Source organism: Misgurnus anguillicaudatus, unplaced genomic scaffold (assembly GCF_027580225.2).
Source record: "Misgurnus anguillicaudatus unplaced genomic scaffold, ASM2758022v2 HiC_scaffold_31, whole genome shotgun sequence".
In the NCBI taxonomy this organism is placed as follows: Eukaryota; Metazoa; Chordata; class Actinopteri; order Cypriniformes; family Cobitidae; genus Misgurnus; species Misgurnus anguillicaudatus.
In genome coordinates this window covers 295001-317985 of record NW_027395281.1, presented here as the reverse complement: position 1 = coordinate 317985, position 22985 = coordinate 295001, and the positions used below count along the sequence as shown (strand labels likewise).

General features: G+C 37.7%; 3 protein-coding genes across 6 annotated transcripts in view; 2 read left to right on the top strand and 1 right to left on the bottom strand.

The window, feature by feature from the left end:
* The window catches only part of LOC141363029 (uncharacterized), a 76546-nt gene that overhangs the window by 10981 nt on the left and 42580 nt on the right, over positions 1-22985 (top strand). The window lies entirely within an intron of this gene.
* On the top strand, positions 7478-20998 carry LOC141363031 (uncharacterized). 2 transcript variants are annotated; one of them, XM_073865482.1, is made up of 4 exons: positions 7478-7779; positions 8300-8614; positions 9034-9127; positions 20787-20998. In XM_073865482.1, the coding sequence occupies exons 1-3, from the start codon at positions 7479-7481 to the stop codon at positions 9114-9116; spliced, it is 699 nt and encodes a 232-aa protein (XP_073721583.1). In that variant the 5' UTR covers position 7478; the 3' UTR covers positions 9117-9127; positions 20787-20998. The 2 variants fall into 2 exon arrangements, with proteins under 2 accessions (XP_073721583.1, XP_073721582.1); XM_073865481.1 differs by lacking the exon at positions 20787-20998 and having other exon boundaries at positions 9034-11336.
* Positions 19686-22407, bottom strand: LOC129452802 (SLAM family member 5-like). 2 transcript variants are annotated; one of them, XM_073865477.1, is made up of 5 exons: positions 21888-22384; positions 21444-21770; positions 20965-21267; positions 20755-20883; positions 19686-19808 (listed from the first exon to the last, which is right to left on the bottom strand). In XM_073865477.1, exons 1-5 carry the CDS (start codon positions 22021-22023, stop codon positions 19777-19779), a joined length of 927 nt encoding a protein of 308 aa, XP_073721578.1. In that variant the 5' UTR covers positions 22024-22384; the 3' UTR covers positions 19686-19776. The 2 variants fall into 2 exon arrangements, with proteins under 2 accessions (XP_073721578.1, XP_073721577.1); XM_073865476.1 differs by lacking the exon at positions 19686-19808 and adding an exon at positions 20421-20663 and having other exon boundaries at positions 21888-22407.

The window sequence follows — 22985 nt, the reverse complement described above, 5'->3', positions numbered from 1 at the left end:
ACTAATTATTTAGATAATCGCAAATTGTTGTAATATACTCACGACTTGCGAATGTAATGCTCAGATAATGATCTGAAATAAACCTTAATGACGTATGCAGCCTGCATATGCGACCTCCAGAGGATGCAGCTTTCTGTTTGAACCTTTTACAGTGCATGCATTATATTTGTCTTTTAATGTTCGTTTGGGAGCTCGTGTGAAGTCTGAGACGCGTTGTGTTTGTCTGTTGCTCAGTGTCAGATGTGAAGTCTCAGCAGATTAAACCCTCACTCAGAGTTTACATGATTTAATGTCTGCATGTTCTTGCTCAAAAAATGACAGTGGCTGTATCATTTGTAGTGTAAAGAAATGGACATATATAAAATATTAATATGGATTTAAACATTGTTTGACTAAAAATAAGTGTTTCTCTCCGTCTAAAGTGAAAGTGAAGACAGCGTCCGCGAGACGAGTCCTCTATCGCCCCCTGCAGGCATTTGTTATAATACATACATAATGCTTTTTATTTATAGGCCACACAAATGTAATGTGTTTGTTAATGTTGTTTAATGTAACTTGGTTTTAACACTTTATTTAAACAAAATATTATTGCATCTTCGTTATTATGTAATTTTAAATGCTACTGCTCACTTGGGTCTATTTTATTACCCCAAAATTACAAATTACTTCATTATCAGTTAGCAAAATAATTTTAGGGCCAGTCCTTGACTAGTTAAAACATTTAAAAATAATGTGATTTCAGTTTCTTATTCATTTATTTTATCATTGAGGGTTTCTTAAAAGTGTAAAAATATCGTCTCGTTCTCGTGAACCCAATCTCGCGTTTCGTCTCGTCTCGTGGATTAAGTGTCTCGTCACACCCCTATTGTATTTACTTAGTGTAATTTATTTATTTCATACTAAACCATCAATTATCAATGATAAAAAACAAATTTGTGTACACATTATTTTATTGAGAATGACAAACAGTGTACATTGTACAGAAACAATCAGCTGAATAAACTTTAAGAGGTCTCTCAAATTCACAGCATGCAGAATCACCTCTTAAACCCAGACAGCTGGATCAGCAGCAGCTTGTACCTGCAACAATAAAGATAATGTTATTTAAACGGGTGTCCCTGTGACTGGACGCTGCTCAAATCCCTGTTGTGCCACTCACATCGTTTAATATTAAATAACATATTCCTCCCAAAATTGTTAACGATTAAGATATAGGCTGCTAATCTAACGCATATTTTGCATCTGGAAGTAGACTCTGTCTGTTTAAGCTCGTGCTATTTAATGCGAATGTCCAGTGTGGTGTGAGACACCTGCGAGTGGTACACGAGACAGCACTTCTCGCCCGGTGTACAACCCCCTTAACACAAAAAATAAAGCATGGCATCATTAAAGAGCCACTAAAATGACCACAAAAAGTTTATATATTTATTGTTGTGGTCTACCACAATACTGTTGTTTGAATTAAAGTACAAAAAACGCATTATTTTTCTCATAATATAGATATTTGCAACATCTCTTTCTTAAACACTTGATTGCAGCGCGTCTCTTCAAAGCCCCACCCCCACAAACGCCAAGAATACTCTGATTGGTCAGGGATTCTAAACGATTGTGATTGGTCAATCCTTGTAGCGTTCGCAATGACCATTACCATAATCGGGTTTCGGCTTCTCATGCGTGTACAGATAATCGTCTCTGTAAACTGCCTCTAGTAGGCTATTGCATCGGTATTACCTTGCAGTTTGAGCCTGAATCAAATTTAGAACGTTTGCAGAAAGAAACAAATATAACAGAAACTCCTTCCCAAGGACAAATTGAGCAGGATGCTTCACAATGATAAATTTGTAACCATCTTACACTTCGGCTGTGTTGTGGCTGCAACAACAGGTCACGAAAATTCAGAACTCTGTAATTTTTCCATATTCAGAAATAAAGGTAAACCCCCTGAATAAATAATCAGTGTATTACAATTCTTCATTTAAGTGTCTGCATAGATATTTAGTGTCTGTTATGTAAACACGCTTTATGTCACAGCGGGGCTTTTTTGACTGATTGAGAGGACAGCACAGGTGCAGCAGTCTGATCGTGGCCACTTGTTGTCATTTTCGGTGAAGCTCTGTTGTGTAGCCTACTGAAGAGAAATGGACTAGTTGTCTGTCACATAATAACCTGTTACTCTCGTTCACTGTGTAAAAGCATGACAGCAAACCTTGGTGCAGAATTGTTTTATAATGGGTGAAATAAACATCAGAGATGCTTGTCACAAGCTACTACTACCGGAACTACACTCTGGTGATGTAGATCTTCTTCCAAGCTGGTATTCCTTGGAGCATCCACATTGATTGGAACCCTTCCGCATCGTCAGCAGGGATCTCAGGGTCCCGGGAGTTTCGCCCCTTAACCCGAACACCTCACCTGAGTGGGGCAGCAAAGACTTACTAGCCTTCACCTGCAGAAGGGGTCCAACTATGGGCTCTCTTCAGCCACAGCCATCTTGAACTACACTCGGCTGCTGCGGCTATATCATTGGTGGCTTTCTTCAGCTGTTTAGCCTCCAAGCTCACCCTTTGGAGGAAACAGCGCAACGATTTTGCTGGGAATTCGCGGCAGCCGACTTCAATAGGGTAGTTGATTGCATGCCACCCTTTTACAGCGGCTTCGTCGACCAGATCCTGGTACTTAGATTTTTTTAGCTGGTGGGATGTGGCTAACCTCTCTTCCCAGGGCACCGTGAGCTCCGCAACTATGATTGTTTTTGTGCTCCTTGATAACAGGACCATATCTGGTCGGAGGGAGGTCACTGCAACGTCCTGTGGGAAGACAAGCTTTCTTTTCAGGTCCACTCTTAACTCCCAGTCAGAGGCTTGTTGCAATAAAGAGCCACCGTTCTGGTCTTGTGAACCTTGTCTCCCTCTCTCACAAAAGTTAAAGCTTTGGGTGGGTAGGCCTGCTTGTTGTTGGCTTTGACTCGTTGCTGTTCCACCCATTTGGCGATTTCTGTGAGGACCTTGTCGTGCCTCCATCTGTACCGCCCCTCTGCCAATGCCTATGGACAGCCAGTCAGGATATGGTTTAGCGTGCAGGAGACTGCTCCACATTGAATGCACGATGGGTCTTCCTCTCCGCCCCATATCTTTATGTTTCTTGGTGTTGGCAACAGATCAGTCACCGAGCGCAGGAGAAAGCTCAACCTCCCTTGGTCGATCTGCCACAGTTCTTTCCATGACAACGATCGCTCCTGTGCCTGATCCCACTGCGTCCAGCGACCCTGAGAGGCAAGTCTGATTGCTTTCACCTGCCGCTCCTCCTCTGCTGCCTCACGGACTCTTTGTACCACTAAACCTCTTCTGGTTCTGGCATCAGCCCTGCTCCACCTCTTCTCGCTGTAGTGTCCAAGGCCCAGGCGTCCCTGGCATACCACGCCCACGATTTCTTGGTGTTTCCAGTGAGATTCTGCTTCCATCACAGCTTGTTGAGGCTTCCACTTTCTACCACATTTGATGGTCTTGCTTGCATGTCTTACTTTCCCATCCTCAGACGAAAGGAGTGTACTGACTGCCCTTGCCTTGGCAGCTTTAAACTCCTCGACCACCGATGAAACTGGCAAAGAAAGCTTGGAGGTCCTGCTGTACAGATTGACTGCGCTGAATGATGGGGGGACTCCCAACCATTTTCACAAGAACTTACTGCACAGTCTTTCCATTCCTTCCACCTGAGATACAGGAAAGTCATAAAGTAAGAAAGGCCATTGCAGCCGGGGTATGATGCCAAATTGAAAACACCAGACTTTGAACCTCCCGAGCAGTTGGCTTTGCTCAATGGCCTTGAGCCAGGTATTCAACTGGGCCTTGGTATCGGTAAGATTACCACTGTCCTTTAAGGAGCTGTCATACTGCTTTCCGAGGCATCGGATCCTTTGGTCTTGGATTGTCGGAATCTTAGAGCCTTGAATGCTAAAGATGTTTCCTGTTAACTTTCCTTTCAAGATACTAAGGCTCCTTGACTTTTCTGGTTTAAACTGGAGGCGTGACCATGTTGCCATCTTATCCAGTTCACTCAAGATCCACTGTGTCCCCTGGATAGATGGAGTCATTACCGTCACGTCATCCATGAAAGCTCTGCAGGCGGGTGTCTTGTGCCGTCGTCTGCTTTTGAGCCTCTGCACTGCATTCCCCCTGCCTTAAGCAACAAATTCATAGCCGCTATAAAAAGGGTCACGGAAATTGTGCATCCTGCCATAATGCCCTTCTCAAGCCGTTGCCATTTGGTGGTGATGTTTCCCACAGTAAACCTCATCTGCAGTGCATTCATGTGTGCCATTACAAGCTCAACTACCTCTGATGGAACTCGGTAGTGATCCAATGCCTTTCGGATCAACTGATGTGGGACACTTGGGTAGGCTTTGGCAAGGTCCAGCCAAACAACAGAGAGTGTGTTGTTCTTACTTTTGGCTTCATTAATAAGTTGACTGATGACTGCCGTATGCTCCAGGCAGCCAGAATATCCTGGTACCCCTCCTTTCTGTACGCTGGGATCAATAAACTCATTGGCAAGCAGGTATTTATTTAACCTTTTGGCGATGATGGACCATAAGATTTTCCCCTCTACATCCAGCAGGGAAATCTCCCGGAACTGGTCGAGTCTTGTGGAATTGAGCTCTTTTGGTACAACCTTCGGCAAGAGTCCAGAGCCCGGGTTCCAGCTTCTTCTTCCACAGTGTCCGTAGAAGCTTTGAGAGCCTCTTCAGCAGCAGTGGGCAGCATTTATAGATTTTATAGGTGGTGCCTGATGGTCCTGGGGCTGATCCCACACGTGCTTTTATCACTACCGCCCTCACTTCTTCCAAAGTAAAATTTGCCATGTTAAAAGGGGTGTGTGGTGTAAGAATCGGCAATGGAGAAGGACATTCCCCCAAAGGAAGACCTCTGGAGGAGTCTCCATGTGCAGCCGCCACACTATTTTCTATTTCCTCTTTTGCACATAACAGGGTCCCCCCCTTGGGTTTTCCTAATAGGTCCGCTGTGAATTGGAAAGGGTTGTTAAAAAAAGGCTTTCCTCTTCCAGCGCTTTTCCCTCTGTTTCTCCCGTATGCTCTCAGCTCTCCGAAGCCGGATTAGTTTTTTCTGCATCTCTACGCTGATCTCATCCAGGGCCACTCTTTCCTCATCACTTGCTTCCCGCCACCTTTTCTTTGATGTCTTTAGTATTTCTCGCAGCTCCTTAATCTGCCGTTGTCTCCTACTAGGCCCTGCCGACTGCCTGGGGATCTTGTCTTCTTTTACACCAAAGGTGTCGTAACAAGCCTGGTACACAACTTCAACCATGATCTTTATCTTCTTGACTGCATCTCCTTTTAGGGTGTTCTCCAAGATGGAATTTAAATCATTATCCAGTTGAGCCCATCTGCAGTCTGTTGCTGGTGGTAAATTCAAGCGTGGTTTCCTCTTGAAGTCTTCTGGACTTTCAGGTTCACAGTCTCTTCCTATGCTCCGAGTAGATTGAGCAGAGAGGTCTGGGGCACTGTGGTTTGCCTCCTGGCCCTGGACCTCCTCCACCGACTGATGAACACCCTTAACAAACTTGGAGAGGTTACTCTGCGTAAGCTCAGGTGCTCTGCGTTGCTGACTCTGCTCTTTGCACTTGGACTTGCCTTGGTGGATCTTAACACCACGCTCATTCTTGAAAAGTCCTCCACAGACTGATTTTTTGACTGATTGAGAGGACAGCACAGGTGCAGCAGTCTGATCGTGGCCACTTGTTGTCATTTTCGGTGAAGCTCTGTTGTGTAGCCTACTGAAGAGAACTGGACTAGTTGTCTGTCACATAATAACCTGTTACTCTCGTTCACTGTGTAAAAGCATGACAGCAAACCTTGGTGCAGAATTGTTTTATAATAATAAACACAGTCGATGTCCAGACACCAAACATCTGCGCTAAAATAAAATATCATACACACGTTCTCCGCAGCGCAGACCAAACTCTCTCGTGTAAACACACTACATTTATCCGAGTGTTGCGCATGGGATTTAACACAACGTGCAGATAGTTTTGCGCCTACTGTTGTTGTACAACGTCAAGTTTTTTATGAAAGTAGCCAAATACTTTCTTGCCAAAAAGGCGCAGTGAATACAAAATATTTTTTAACATCGTAAGTAAGAAAGGTTTTAAAGTCTTCATAGCACTTAAATAGAAACAACGTTATTGAGAAACAGCACTTAGTATAAATGTTACAGGTGTTATGAGGTTTATAGAAGCTCCGTCTCTCTCCACTTACTCACACTTTTACCGCGGCACGGCTCTTGTCAAAAGTGTTTGTATAAGCGAGAACTGCTTCATTCATTTTATACACCAACAACAGTATTGTCGTTGTTTATGCATTTGCTTGTCGATTTAGAGCTATACAGGTTTAAACAGCGGTTGAGTTTAGACATACAGCAGACTACAGTACGTTAAAAGGCTTCATTTAACGTGCACGCACAAGAGATGATCTATTTTACAGTCCTCTGAAGTTTACAAGTTTACAATGTAACACTATACTGCATGATTTGAAACGATTACCTTGTAACATTGTATGGTTTTGTATGATTTACTGAATTCTCCACACAACATGGCGCAAATACGCATAAAAAACTCCCATATATGATGTCAGTTTATTTTATTTTTTTAACTATTTGTTATGTTTTCCACAGCATCGCGGTCGTACACAACTAATAAATATACACAATAATAATGTATACTGGTTGTGATCCTAAAGCACTAGGTAACAAATTAGGAACAGATTAAGCCTTTAGGTGCAAACGCACAAATTTCCAGCCTTGACCTCTACATGTTTAAGGAAGCAGTGATCACAAAAATGGCGAGAGGAGAAATATAGTTTCTGGTTACAGTGCGAATGAATTGCATTGCAACTGTTTATTGCATAAACTGTAACCACTATTTCACTATTTTACTCTTCATACTGTACAATATTATTTTACCCTTATATAAAAAACAGCTTCTTCTAGACATACTGAAATCAATAACTCCGCAATTCTGTTAGCAAACAGACTTGGGCTACTGTATTTAACAAATCAGTTCTATCTGACAACAGCAAGTGGGCGGGTATAAGCAGCTAGTGGGCGGGCATTATTCAAATGCACACATCCACGTCATCAGGTCATGGAAATAACTGTAGAACTACATCTCAGGCGTTTACTGTAGTACATTAAAAATGCCTTTGGTTAAAGGGAATATCTTCCTTTAAATTGGACTGTGAGCTTTGTAACTCTGCACATCTATTTTATGCTCAAAACTGCTACATTATACTGTAACTAGAGTTAAAAAGTTGAAATCCATGAAAGGGGCTCTTTAATATACATGTATATAAGCATGTGAGTGTCATGATATCCACTGTAATGACTGCGAGGAGTCAAGAGTACAAATAACATTTAAGTTTACTGGTAATCATCCTGAATTGATTTCTTTTCTGTGTTACAGTTTCAATGGTGGAAGTGGATGAGGGGAAATCTGTCAATCTAAAGACTAAAGTTACTGACATACAGAGAGATGATGTGATAAAGTGGAGATTTAAAGGAACTCTCATAGCTGAAATCAATCCTGCAAACAATATCTTCAGTACATATGATGGTGATGACGATCTATTCAGAGATAAACTGAAGCTGAATGATCAGACTGGAGATCTCAACATCAATGACATCAGAGAGGAACATAAAGGAGTTTATAGACTGAAGATCATCAGAGGAGGAAAAACTTTAGAAAGGATTATATCTGTCTCTCTCAGATGTGAGTAACTGAAATCTTTCAGTATAATAATGATTTTATTATCATCTGTACTCTGTTGACAGTATACTGTAGATGTAAGAGTGATTTATGACTATTAACTTACAGTGAAGATATTCACACTGTGTTTAACTCTGACTTATTTTCTGTTTAAACCTGATCTTTACTGCAGATAAACCAACTTTATACACACAACACATCTGTACATCATTTCAGATATTTGATTAGTTGTTACTGAATATTATAGTGAGTTAGTACCATCAATATTGAAGAACTGATATTTTATTATTTTCATTTACCCATTAGATGAGTTCTCACTGTTAGGAGATTCATAAATTCATCATCTAGATGTTATAGTTGTGTTTATATTTATATACTGATAGAGAATCTGAAAGATTGAGTTAATAAACAGAAATTCATTTATGAGAATATCAGCTGATGTTTATAATCAGTAAATAAAACACTTAATAGATGAAAATCACCTGAATTGATTTCATTTCTGTCTTTCTGTCTGATGTTACAGGTGAAATAGCAGGAAAACTGTACACGACAGAGGGAGCATCTGTTGATCTGGACACTTTACTTAATGACATAAAGAGAGTTGAGAAGATCGAGTGGAGATTTAATGAAACTCTCATAGCTGAAATCAATCCTGCCAACAAGATCTTCAGTACATATGATGATGATGATGATCTATTCAGAGATAAACTGAAGCTGAATAAGCGCACTGGAGATCTCACCATTAAAAACTTAAGAGATGAACATGAAGGAGTTTATGAAGTGAAGATCATCAGAGACGGAGAAACCTCAGACAGAAGAACAGTTGTGTCTCTCTCTGGTGAGAGTAAAAATGATTTTATTTACTTTGGTTAATGTGTAGGTTTTAATCCGTTCTTGCTTTGAACATAATCATAGGTGCTTGAATGGCATTAAGAAAAAAATGACCATTAACATCTGTACTCTGTTGACAGTATAGATATTTCATTGAATACACACACTTTGTGCCTGACTCAAGTTAACTTTCGGTCTGTATTTATTTATTTATCAGTCTGTCTAGTGGCTTAACTGATCTCTAAAAGAAATATCTTTATTATTTTTTTATAAATGTTTGTAATTTCTTTAAAGTTGCAAATTAAGTAAGGTCTAAAATTAGCATTAGGTACAAAAATCGAATCATCCTTCATTTAAAGATGTTTATCACTGCTACTTCCTCTCTGAATAACTTTTGATTTGATCTCTCATCTCTGTTTCTTACAGATTTTAAGGCAGAAGATTCAGTGAGGAAGAGAGGAGGACATTCAGTGGAGATAGAGATGCAGTCGTTGTTGTTACACAATTAGCAATTGGTGGTGTAAGTGTAACACAACATTACAAACACATCAGCATCACATCTCTTAAAAAAATCAATCTTGTGTCAATAAGTTAAAACAATCCACCTGTGTGTGCTGATGAACCATTTCTGAATATAGAAACTGTTTCAATAAATATTCATAAAAATATTAATAAAAAATGAAAGTTGGAAAACATCTGTTGTTCAGATATAATATCAGATTTCATATCCGTTTCTAGATGCAGACATTGTGTACTGAATCTAATATTTGTTGTTTCATACAGCTAGTGCAGTGTTATAAAAAAAAAATCTAAATATCTTACAAATATCTAACATTTGCACTACAGCAGTATTTCACTGAGTGATGTTTGTCTTTTTGTTGATATTATTTGACATCAAAACTCTCTGATAGGGCTGTGTTGAAAAAATAGATTCACCAATTCTGAATCGATTTTCATATTGATTTCTAAAGATCGCTCCGTAACTCAGAGGATCCATTTAATAATTAATAACTTAAACTTGCTGCATCATTGAATTCACGCATGCACGCGAGGTGGTAGGACATTAAAACAACAAACATGGCGGTCAGTAACGTTAAGCAAGCAAGCGGTTGTTTTGAAAACTGTAATTCAGGTAACAGCTGGGAAAAATGCTTTTTTCAAAAACACTTATCTTAATCGCGAAGATCGAATCGAATAATGATAATCGATTCAAGATCTTGAGTATCGGAGTCGAATCTATTCTTCAAATTTGAATCGAAACCCAGCCCTACTCTCTGACCCTGTATCCAAGTATTCATACTATCACTAATACACAGTGTGCAAAACAATAAGTGTTTAAATGTGAATCTGTAGATGAAACTGTGTGTTATTGTTACACTGATGATCTGCTGATCTTCACTTCTAGTTAATGTCTAACCAGTGATTAGTTTTCTATCCCATAATGCCACAGATGTCGAGGAGTAATCGGATTCATTAAGTAAAACAAACATAAATACATAAAGACGGTTTCAGCATTAACAACATAAACAAGTGGCTTTCGTGGTCAACACGTAACTTCCGGTAAACTCCGCTAAGAATAAATAACAACAAAGTTCTTTAAACATAGTTTATTTATATAACAAGCAAAATAAACAACACATAGATTACTCAGGAAACCAAAACATTTATTATTTTAGACGAGGTATTTGTTTAAGAGTTTAGTTTAGCTACTAGTCAGACCTTTAAAAAACTGAAACCGGAAGTCAAGTTCGGACCAGACGCTTATTGCATCACCGCACGTGCATCCGATGAAAAGGTCTGTAGACTGTTAAGTAATGTAGTTGTGTTGTGTTCCTGTAGTTTAAGTGATAATGTGTGATGCTAGCAGCAGCTTTAGGTTTAATTTCTCTCTTATTAGTTTATCAATATTAGCAGATATACCAAAGAATAAATGAAATACAGGTAACAACACATTATTCATGTGGTTACATTGCTCAGATTAACATATTGTTCACATATTTTCAGGAATATATTGATACTAAACACCTGTGTACATGAAACATGACCTTTATTGAGAAGTAAATATGTTCATACTCTGTAAAGTTCATAGATTCAGCTCATGTAGCTCTAAAAAGAGAAAGTGTTTGTGTTGAAGAAACTAGAAATAAGACTTAGATTTAGTTTTACATTGACTGATAGATTCTGAGTGAGAGTTGATATTATATTATTGTAACCTTTTTAAAAGCTTTGCCAAATGTTTACATTTTATACTCTGTGCCTTGTTTTTTATTATTGCCAGAATTGATAATAATTAACTACTAAGATACATTTTGTTATTGTATATTAATATTGTTTGTGTCAGAGAGACTTGTACAGTACATTATACAATATGTTGTGTTTTTTTCTGTTTATTAGTGTGAGACTGAATTATGCATCGATTTATAGCACTTAATTTAAAGCTCCTAATGTACTTAACCAAATCCCTGCTGAAAAAAACAATAAAACCATTTTATTGGGAATTTAATTGGTTCTAATGGAATATGGCCCAACGCACACTACAGTATATTGGTCTTTGTTGGTCTCTAATGGTATGTATTGGTTCTATATATTGGTTCTAATGGAATATGGCCCAAAACACACTAAACTGTAGTGGTTTTAATGGTAAAAGCAAATGGTTTCTATTGGTATTTTAATGGAAACCATTAGAATTTTCTGTAATGGTTTTATTGTTTTTTTTTCATCAGGGATGTCTATCTTTTTTATTTAGTCTATCTATGAACATTGTGTATTATTACAGCTTTAATATGACAAATCACTTCTTTTATAATCCTCATTTGCACTTTATTAAATAAAATCATTTGATAAAACTCTCAGTGCTTTTTTATTTGTTATACTCAGTAATATTACACTATGCTAATATGATTTGTCTGTGTAATTATGTAGTTGTACCATCTTATTGTACATAAAATTAATTTGTTAGTTATATTTAGAGTTATATGATCTTCAGTGTAGTTTTATTTTATTATATTAATAAATTAAAATGTCTAATTTATTTATTTGATAATAGCTTCTTATTGGTCTGTCAATAAGTAACTAAATAATTTGTTCTGGACGATAGATTGCGCAAATATCAAAATGAAATGTATTGCATATTATATTGACGTCAATTCAAAATGTATTTTGTATCATAAATGGAAAATGAAACAAGCCTCAAGACCTAATTCCTGGACATGCACACACATATGGAGAGAGCAAGCAACTGATGAAAGAGAGATAAAAGACAACTGACCTTTTCCACTGTGCCTTATGTTGCATTGTTCTGTCAAATTTCTGTGGTATTTTGTAAAAACAGACATTTCAAAATGCATCAAAAACTACAAAAATATTCTACTATTTGAAATAATATTTATTTTTATGTCCTTTCTAATGTTTATATATACATAAATTCACAAAATGTATCACTAAAGTATTGATGTGAGCAGTTGGCCACATCCAGTGAAATGAAGTCTCTATGGGCCTCTGCTGGTCGAAATGATTTATTTTCCAAACTGTAATTCTTTAATGTTTTATTTCAAACCAGCAGTTGGCCGAATTCAACACATAACATCTAGATTCATATCTAGAAAGAATTTTGTCAGATTGATGTTCATTTTTCGTAAAAGGTAAACGGGTACAAAAGTACTTCATATCTCCCAAAACAGCATTAATATATAGGTGTAAAGTAAGCAAAAAATTATATATTAATTGTATCAATAAAAAAATCTGGACCTTTAGTGTAAACAGGAAAATTGGGGTTTATAACACTAATTATGCACATAAAGATATTACAGTTGCCATAATAAATTGTGAGATGTCTGCTCTACTGTTCTACCATTTAAGCAAACTCAACAGAGATGAAAATGTGTTTGTTTGCTTTCATTTTTATTTTTTTTATTTATGGGCTATGGTTAGACGTCTATTAAAATTTTTACTGACAGTCCGAATTTTGCCTTGTTATAGCCTGTAGACCTGTGATCTGTATTTGGACGGCTTGCTAACACTCTCTTTAAAGCTAGTTAAACGTCATAATAATTTGACTGTATTATGTTGATCATCATGTGATCATGGAGAAATTCATTCCTGTAGTGTACACTAGAAGACTCTTTAGTCAACAGTATAGATTGACTACTGAGGGCTCACAGATCTTAACAGTTTGCAATATATTTAATTTTTTATCTACTGAAGTGAGTTTTAGTGTAGGGCTAATGGTCATGTGCAGGGACGTCACTAGGATTGGAAGACAGGGGGGGCTCAGCCCACAGAGTATTTGTAACTTGTGTTTGCTAAATTTTTGCACTCACATCTGAGCTACAATTATGTCAACAACCAGTCAAGAAACCAAGATGTTAACAAGTAAAACATGACAGACATATCCTCCTCTTCCATTTCTACTCTGTTAAATAAAAGTTACTGTAATGTTAGCTTTTAGACACATCAAAGCTGCATGGGGGAATTTAGGCCAGACTTTGCTCCTGATTAGTTATTATATAAGCAATGACTTAAATGCTATCTGTATGCTTTTGTAACTGTATGATAAAGTAATAGCATACTATATCTAATTTCTATATTAAGTTGTCCACACACAGAATGCTATGGTGGATAGGTTCAATCAGATTGCAATTTTGTTTGACTTGCATACAGTTTAACCCAAGAACTAGAGTTTTAAAGTCATAGTGATATTTGACAACACACAGGTTTGAGCATTTCTCAATTAAAGATGATTTATTCTGCCAAATGAATACAATGTATAATATAAATCAACAACAAAAAGGCAGTATTTTACCAGGTAAGCTATTGATATGGATCCTTTTTCAATTCAATTCAATTCAACTTTATTTCGCCATGTATACAAATACTAGGAATTTGGTTCGGTATTCTCCATATTAAAGTGGCTACTGTATAAATACAATAACCTGATGGCGGAAGGAATAAAAGATTTGGAGTAATGATTACTGTATAATATGTATGACTGCTTTCATTTTTGTTTCACATGTGTATCTGTGGAGAGTGTGGGCATTTACTCATCTTTAGCCTACTTTTAGGTAACATCTACGTATTTAATATTTAATTTATCACATTATATGATTAAAATAGTCTCAGGCCTAGTTAGAATATAGCTAGCATATTAAATATAATGAAAAAAAATGTAGTGTATGCTATGCATAGTGCCTAGACCTGCCAACAAATGCTTATTTTTATAAGAAATTCAAGAAAAGAAAAGAAAAACAATCCTTAGACCTATAGACCATTACTGACCTCAATCACACCGGGTCCGGCTCCCTCAGAATCAACTGGCCTGCCAATCTCCTGCAGCTGCTTCTCTTTCTCTCTCCTAAAATATTTTCTAATATCCATCTCATCTGCTCAATGAATTGAAGGATACAACAGTATTGCATTAACAGGGACCCTATGATGACATTTAGTTTTCAGTGAAAACAACATTCTATGGGGATTGATACTGTTGAATATGCCTCTTTTAGAAATATTTTATTTTAGAGATATTTTATTTTAAAGATTATTAGGCCTATATTGTTGGCAAAGAATAAAGAGTTGTGATTAGATTGCTAAGTTAACAATTTCTTGTATTTTGCTTGTGCAAGACTAAAGTTTTTCATGACATAGCAAACCAAAATATTCCCATTCCTTTACCTCAAGAAACCGTAGCTAAAGGTAAGCAGCCAGCAGGTAATTAAAAACAACTTACAATTTCACTCCTCCGTATCACGACACTTACCAATCTTTATTTCACCATTAGCGTGCGTACTAGCGTGTGTATTAGTGATGGGCAGTCCGGCTCTTTCCATTGATTCGGCTCTTTCGGTTCAAGCGCTGGCTCTACCGCCCTGTCCCAAATGGCACACTCCGGACTTGTGGTCCTCCTCAGAGTCCACACTTTGATGACATCACGAAGTCCAGACTTTAGGGACTCTTGATGCGAGTCCACGTGGGTGCACCGGAGTCGTATTTTGGGACAGACTCGAGCATCACACCGGAAATAGGTAGAGAAGTTTCCCGTCAGTGTGAGCTCCTCCCTTCCGTCGTCTGATTGGTCTGATTGCTCTTTCGCAAGGACTTCTGGGTTGGTAAAGTGCGCGAAGCCTGCTGCAGTGTGGGCTTCGCTGAAGACCGCATCAAGGGGGCAAAGGAGGCGCTGATGAGCACACTTCAAAGCGTAAAAATGACAGATGGGACACCCTACGGACTCGTGGACTAAGCGAGCACGCGCAATTTAAGGCCACGAGACCGAAAGTCCACATGAAGTGCGCCATTTGGGACAGGGCCTACATTTTAGTGATGGCAGTCCGGCTCTTTTCATAGATTCGGCTCTTCTAGCTCGGCTCCCTTAGAAGAGCCGGCTCCCCTGCCTGCGTCTGAAGATTCGGCTCTGCTCGTTCGCTACAAAGAATCAGCTCTTAGAGCCGCTGTCGGTCCTGTCCCAAATGGCACACTCCGGACTTGTGGTCCTCCTCAGAGTCCACACTTTGATGACATCACGTAGTCCAGACTTTAGGGACCCTTAATACGAGTCCACGTGGGTGCAACGGAGTCGTATTTTGGGACAGACTCGAGCGTCACACCGGAAATAGGTAGAGAAGTTGCCCGTCAGTGTGAGCTCCTCCCTTCCGTCGTCTGATTGGTCTGATTGCTCTTTCGCAAGGACTTCTGGGTTGGTAAAGTGCGCGAAGCCTGCTGCAGTGCGGGCTTCGCTGAAGACCGCATCAAGGGGGCAAAGGAGGCGCTGATGAGCACACTTCAAAGCGTAAAAATGACAGATGGGACACCCTACGGACTCGTGGACTAAGCGAGCACGCGCAATTTAAGGCCACGAGACCGAAAGTCCACATGAAGTGCGCCATTTGGGACAGGGCCGTCGTAAGCAATTCGGTCCCCCCGAGCAATTCGGTCTCCCCTAGGACCCCGCGCGACTCCATTGGCTGAAAAAACTCCTCGTGGGTAGTTTTCTTAGCGCCTTATTACAATTCCTACAAAATCGCGTTATGATTTATGTAGTTAGAACGTTGTTAAAATTACAATTGATGTCTTTTAAATGATATGTTTCATATAGTAGTATATAAATGAGGCTATAGGGGGAAGATCTGATCTACACATTGCTTGTGTCATTTTATTATTTAGATTATTATACTGTACCATTTCCACTTTTGACTGTCTATATACAATTACTTACTCATTAATTACTTATACAAAACATGATTACTACATAGTTGAATCACACATTTAAATCATAATTATAAGCCATGATTACTACACTTTTACTATTAAAAATATATATTCCGTAAAAATAAAAGTATTGTTTTTGTAAAGCAGATGATGACACAAAAGTACTGACGTTTCTGCAACATGAATATTAGTTTATTATATTGTTTTTTAGTTAACTTTTATTTTTTTAAAATGTAATGTTTCTATTTTGTACAACATAATTAGCTTACTAGCCGCGTATGCAGACGAGATATTGCAATGACACATTTTTGAGCAGGCATTAGTGTAGATACCAATCGGGGTCCTAGGGGAGACCGAATTGCTCGGGGGGACCATAGATATGTATAAAGGCTAGATGGCTCAAGGCGGAGTCAGCTGTGTCGTCACTTGGCGGCCATCTTAGGTCAGTGCTGCCATAGTGAAGGTGAGTGACATACGCCATCTAAAATGCTCGTAACTTGCTGAATTCTTGACGGATTTACAAACGGTTTGGTGTATTACAAACCTTATTAACGTGGCTATGATTTGTGCTAATAAACTCCGTGGCTATAATTTTTCACAAGTACCTATGTAGTTAAATAGCCGCATCCCTGACGTTTATGACACACCAAGCCGTTTGAAAATCGGTTGAAAATTGAGCAAAATATAGTTATTTCAGCACTACATGCACAATAGACTTTAATGTTATAACTGGACGAGCGGTCCTGTCCTAAGATGGCCGCCGTGTGACGTCGTCGGGTCCCATTGGCTCTCAGCGCCGGTAAGCCATCTAGCCTTTATACATATCTATACGGACTACCGGCACATCCGGGAACTTGACTGTAAATTTCGTCACCGCCCCTTTTCGGGGGTTAAAAAAGCAGCGCCTCCATTGGCTTCCATTCAAAATAGCGGAACAAAGCAACGGTTTTACACAGCCGGCAGGCGTAAATAACTTATGAAATCACTCAGATTAAACATGTCGAGTATTTATCTGTCCATCCTGCCTGCCATAGAGCGCGAAAGATACATTAACACATTTAATTTGGTCTATATAAAAACATGTCCCTTTCATTCTCACAGCGTCAAATTTGTGTAACAACGCCATCCAGTGATTGCTGGAAATATCGCTAAGCCAGTTAGTTGTATGGCTGGACGGAAAAGTGCACTCATTACTCTAAATATAAAGACATAATAAATAAATACTAAGTAACTTTCAAATACGAAGTAAAATCATTCACTTGCTTCCCTGTTGACTTGATGAGGTACGTGTTTAATGTCCGGGTAAGACACCTCTGGCCAATAGGGAGCGTTGTTACACAAATTTGATGCTGGGAGAATGAAAGAGACATGTTTTTAAATTGACCAAATTAAATGTGTTAATGTATCTTTCGCGCTCTATGGCCGGCAGGGTGGACAGATAATTACTTAACGTGTTTAATCTGAGTGATTTCATAAGTTATTTACGCCTGCCGCCTGTGTACGAAGGTTGCTTTGTTCCGCTATTTTGAATGGAAGTCAATGGAACGTCTAGTGCGATTTCCCCCAAAAGTGGGCGTGAACCTGTTCAGAGACATTCTATGACGTTGCGCCGGTTGTGCGTATGGGGGGGACTGGATTGCTCATGACACCGCTCGTTCGCGAACGACCCATCACTACAGGCAACCGGAAGCGATCGCCGTTTTCCGGTTTGGTCACTTGACGTTCGACATCTAGCGTATTCTGTCCGACTTGTCAGATGTTTTTTTGTAGCTGGATATATAACATTTGTTGAGTCTAAATATTAATGAGGAAACGGTTTTTGATAAATCAAATTTTACTGTTGTTCTTATAATCATTTAGGGGGGCTTAGGAACATTTTGGGGTAGCTTCAGCCCCCCTAAAATAGGCCTAACGACGTCCCTGGTCATGTGTCATTTACATTTTGGGTTACTGCTGTCATGCTAAAATATAATAAAGTTAACATCGCTATGTTAGTTACTCTCTAAAACTAAAGGAATTAACAACTAGAAATGTCCTGATCAAGTGTTTTGTGCTGTTTAAGTCCCGGTCTAATACAAGTATTATCCTAATAAAGAGATAGTTTAGACGTAAATGAAAGTTCAGTCATCATTTACTAACCCTCAAGTTGTTAAGTTGTTAAATTTCTTTGTTCTGCTTAAAACAAAGGGAGATATTTTGGGCAGTGTTTGTAACCAAAGTGTTTATGGTCACCATTGACTTCCATTGTATTTGTTTTTGCTACTATGGAAGTCAATGATGTTACTGTTTTCTGCTTGCAAATATCTTTCTTTGTGTTCAGCAGAACAAATTTTTTTTTATTTAGGTCTATAACAACTTATGGTTGAATAAATATGTGTTTTCATCCACACTTTGACTAAATGAATAAATAGTTGCACTTTATTAAGAAATATAAAACTTTTTTGTCATGTTCCAAAAAAAATAACTAAATGTATTTCTCTTAATATGATTTATTATAAATTATTGTTTATCAGTTCAGCTCAGTGCAGCATTATTGTAAAATATAGCAGCTAGGTCTGCACGATAGTGGGAGAAAACTTACATTGCAATTTTATGTTTTCCTTTGATGGACAGTGGTGTAAAAAAGTGTTTCTGATTTATTTATTTTTTGCATGTTTGTCTCACTTTAATGTTTAAGATCATAAAGCAAATTTAATTATTAATCAAAGATAACAAAAAATGCATTAACAACGTGCAAAACGTGTACCGCCCATAGAAAACAATTCAAAGGGGCGCCTGCCACTGCCAGAAACACATTCTATGTGATCCGCCCCTAAACTGCTTTTGAGAATGAATAATGTAAAAGTATTGGGCTTAATAAAGCTGATTCTGATCAGTTAAAAAATGGCTTGATCAATCTTGATATCATTATTAACAACCAGTAAACATCAGTATGATGCAATAAATCTCTAACTTTCAGTAAATAGTTTGTATTGTTTATCAAATTTAATAAAATAATCTGCCATTGACATAAAAAGACTAAAATAAGATGTTTTCTTCTATAACAGCATACAAGAGCATCAAGGTGTGAAATCAGCAGGTGTGAGGTAATGATAGCAAGAATAGTTATAGCTTCTGCATTACCACCTTATCACCTTGGTTTCCAATGTCACAAACATGTAACCACAGTTAAACGCGAGGATCAGTAGTTCGGTCATAGATATTATGTATTGATGCCGCATAGACTAATGCTGAAAAGATTAAGAACATTCAGCTGAAGTATGCACGAGATGGTGCGAAAGACTGGAGGTGGGGAATAATTCACATATTCATAGATCTCTGTAGACTAAATAAGGCAAAGGTGAAGAGTTAAGAGATGCTCAAAGGTGAGTTAACACTAAGACAAGACTTTAATATTTCACATTCACACAGTAAGAGCTCACAGTTATATAAGTTTAGTTTAAAGCAATCTTTTATTGTCAAACATCAACATTAATGAATTTAATAAGCTTTGCACACCTCTTACTAACACACAAACCTTTACAAAAAGTTCACACCTCTTACACGGGCACAGATGCATATTAACCACAAACACGTCTTATGTCCACCAAGAAACAAAACCACATTTCTTTCCACATCAGGTGTAAGGTCAACTCATAAATAAATATTTAAAAAAAGCTTTTATGTTAATTTAAAAAATAATATTTTAATCTCTGTCTTTCTGATAATATTTTATAGTTCTATATCTTTAATGTTTTAAACTGCTGACTATGATTATTTAAGATTAAATTAATGCCTGTTTCCCTGCAGTTACACTTTAAGCTTTTAACAATGAGATCTATTCTTATAAATGGGTGTCAGTAACAGATCTTGAAGTAAGAGAAAACCCAAGACGTTTCAAGTGTAATATAAGTGCTTTATTGTAATCTGTAGACTCACAAACAGTCAGAATGTGAAGTTTTATCAGAAACTGAAGCTGAATGTTGAGTTTGATCATCGTCTCATAACTCCTCCACTCGAGCTCTCTGTACACAACACACACAACATACAAACACAAACATTTCATAACAATAAAGAGCTCAGATGAAAAAAGGCCATAGACATCACCTCCATCAAATATAAGAGAATTATATTAACCGAATACTTTTAGCATTGTACATTTATTGTATATTAAAAAAAATTATCTGACCTCAGACCATTAAGAAATACTGCTTTGTTAGCAGAATCTATTAAGAGTCTGATTTAAAAAATGCCAGTTTACACAAAAACATGTCAGTCAATTTTAATGTTATTGATTTGTTAAAAATAGTGACATTTTCTGCAAAATATTGTACATATATATTGTACTTAGTGGACCTTGTACAGGTGTACGGGTTACCTTAAAATATAAGTGCAACTTGGTTATGCAAGTCAATTCAACCTACTATTTTAACTTTTGACTTGATAAGTGACATGTTGGCATAACTTGTAAAAACAAGCTGAAATTGTTTAACTTAATTTGTTAAAGTAACATAAACTATATGTGTTAACATGATTTTATTTTTGACAGCGTGTTAATATTAATTTGTTGACGTACTGTAATTATTATAAACACATTCAATAAGACTGCACTGAACAAAGATTAGTAGAAACAATTGTGTTGTGTGTGTGTGTGTGTGTGTGTGTGTGTGTGTGTGTGTGTGTGTGTGTGTGTGTGTGTGTGTGTGTGTGTGTGTGTGTGTGTGTGTGTGTGTGTGTGTGTGTGTGTGTGTGTGTGTGTGTGTGTGTGTGTGTGTGTGTGTGTGTGTGTGTTAAAAATAAATCAAATATATTTCAGGTAATGATATGAACAATAAAAAAAATGTTTTCTGCGCAAGTCATCTCCAGTATACCGCTCTGAACTGTTTCAAAAACACATTAGAAACCAAACTCTCATCTTGATCTGTTAAAGGATTGTTTAGTATTGTTATATTAGTACTAGTTAACATTTACCCTGTTGCTGTGTGTTTGTGTTTTTACTGTAGATCCAGAACATCAGAACTGAAGCGACAGACATCAGAAATCCAGGAGCAACAGCAGCAACAACACGCAAGATCAGAATGACATCATCTGTACTGAGACCTGTGGTAAATAATAAAGAGTTATTACTGTAACTGAATCTGATCTTAGATCAGCTCAGTAAATAAACAGTAATAATCACACCTGTTGTATCTGAACACGTCTGACAGACATCATTTATGTTGAGATGTTGAGTTTGGTTTGTGATGGTATTGTTGAGTACACATCTGTATGTGTTTGTATCCTGATATTCAACCTCCAGAGGTAGAGAGAGTCTGATATTGAGATCAGACACACTGATGATGGACAATAAACTGTTTCCTTTGTACCAGGACAGACTCACATCTCTCACATTCAACACTGAACACAATAACACACAGTTTGGATTTGCTGATGATGAAGAACATTGTGAAGAGTTTCTGGTGATGACCGGAACGGGCAGGCGAGCTGTCAAACATGAGAAAATAAACAAAAATGTATTACATTTATTTATAATATTATCAATATTAGTCAAGAGGTCTGCATATAAGGTGCAGAAATGAGGTGCATATAAATATTTATATATTTAATCACTGCGTAGACAAATATAATTGTTAATATGTCAAAAGTAAATCCTCACTCACCATAGACAATAACATTAAATCTGTGTGAGGTTATTCTGTTGCTTCTGATATTTATATGATAAAGTCCAGAGTCTTCAGTATTGATGTTTGTGATGGTGAGATCTCCAGTCTGATTATTCACCTGCAGTCTGTCTCTGAATCTCCCATCAAGAACATTAGCATATTTTAAAAACTTATTGGCTTCTTTGTTAATTTCAGCTATTACAGCCTCTTGAGGACCAAACATCCACAATATCAGATGATCTCTCTGTAGTTTAGTATCAGTTTGTAGAGTAAGAGAATCTCCCTCCATCACTGACACTGACTTCACTTCATCACCAAACACACCTGAAGAACACAAACACATTCAAACAGATTCAAACTCTACAGTCAGTTTAAATATAACACCATTACAGCATCTATGACTATATATTTATGAGGTATATAAATATGTTTATAACTCACCTGTCAGACAGCAGAAGCACAAATAGAAATAAACAAACATGAGAAACATTTTCTTCATCAGATGTTGTGTTGTCGTCTGCAGTGAATGAGATGAAGACGACTCTGTGAGCTCTCTCTTACTCTTCATGTGCTTCATACTTCCAGTTTCACACCTCTGTGTGTTTTTTCTCTCTCTGATGTTTCCACTGTGTCATCATCACATGTTGTCTTTATCAAACATCACAGACTGGACTCTATTATTCATGTGTGTGTTTGATGAGCACAGTTACGCGAAACGCAGTGTGTTGAGGACATCTGCTGTGTAAATGCAATAAGAACACATTAAGTGACATGTAAGTTTTTTAAAGGAAATATGCAGTATTAGTTAATGCCATTGAAGGTAATTAATTTGCGCGGAAATGAATTAACAAAGTTATCGTTATTGTCCGGAGGTGTGGACGCTAATATATTTATTGTTATAGTTAAAGGGACACTTCACTGAGTTTGCTTCAGTTTTCACTACTGAACTAATAGCTATCTTACTAGCCGTCCAATGGGTGGAAGAGAAGCTCAACCATCAAGGACTGTTATTTGTTCAGACTCACTGTCTGCTTTAAGTAGTTTAAAAAGTGGACAGTCTGCCTCAAGACAAGATATACCGTATTTTCCGGACACTTTTTTTCATAGTTTGGCTGGTCCTGCGACTTATAGACAGATGCGACTTATATGCCAAAATTAAAATGAATCAATATAAAACATTACTGTCTACAGCCACCAGAGGGCGTTTTATGCTGCTCTTCTAGCCCACCCCTGAAAAAAATTATCCAAAAAGAAAATGACCCCAAAAAGAAAATCCTATTCTGCAGATTACAAACTAGAATTATTAAAATATGCAGACGAAAAAAATAATTTTCTGAATAAATGCGACTTATAGTCCAGTGCGACTTATATATATTTTTTCCTCTTCATGATGCATTTTTTGACTAATGGGGCTTATACTCCGGAGCGACTTATCGTCCGAAAAATACGGTAATCTGTGAAATACTAATGTGTCTAAATAGAATTCAAAATATGGGAATAATCTTGAGATTTCTTTGGGTACCTGCACATGTAGGTGTA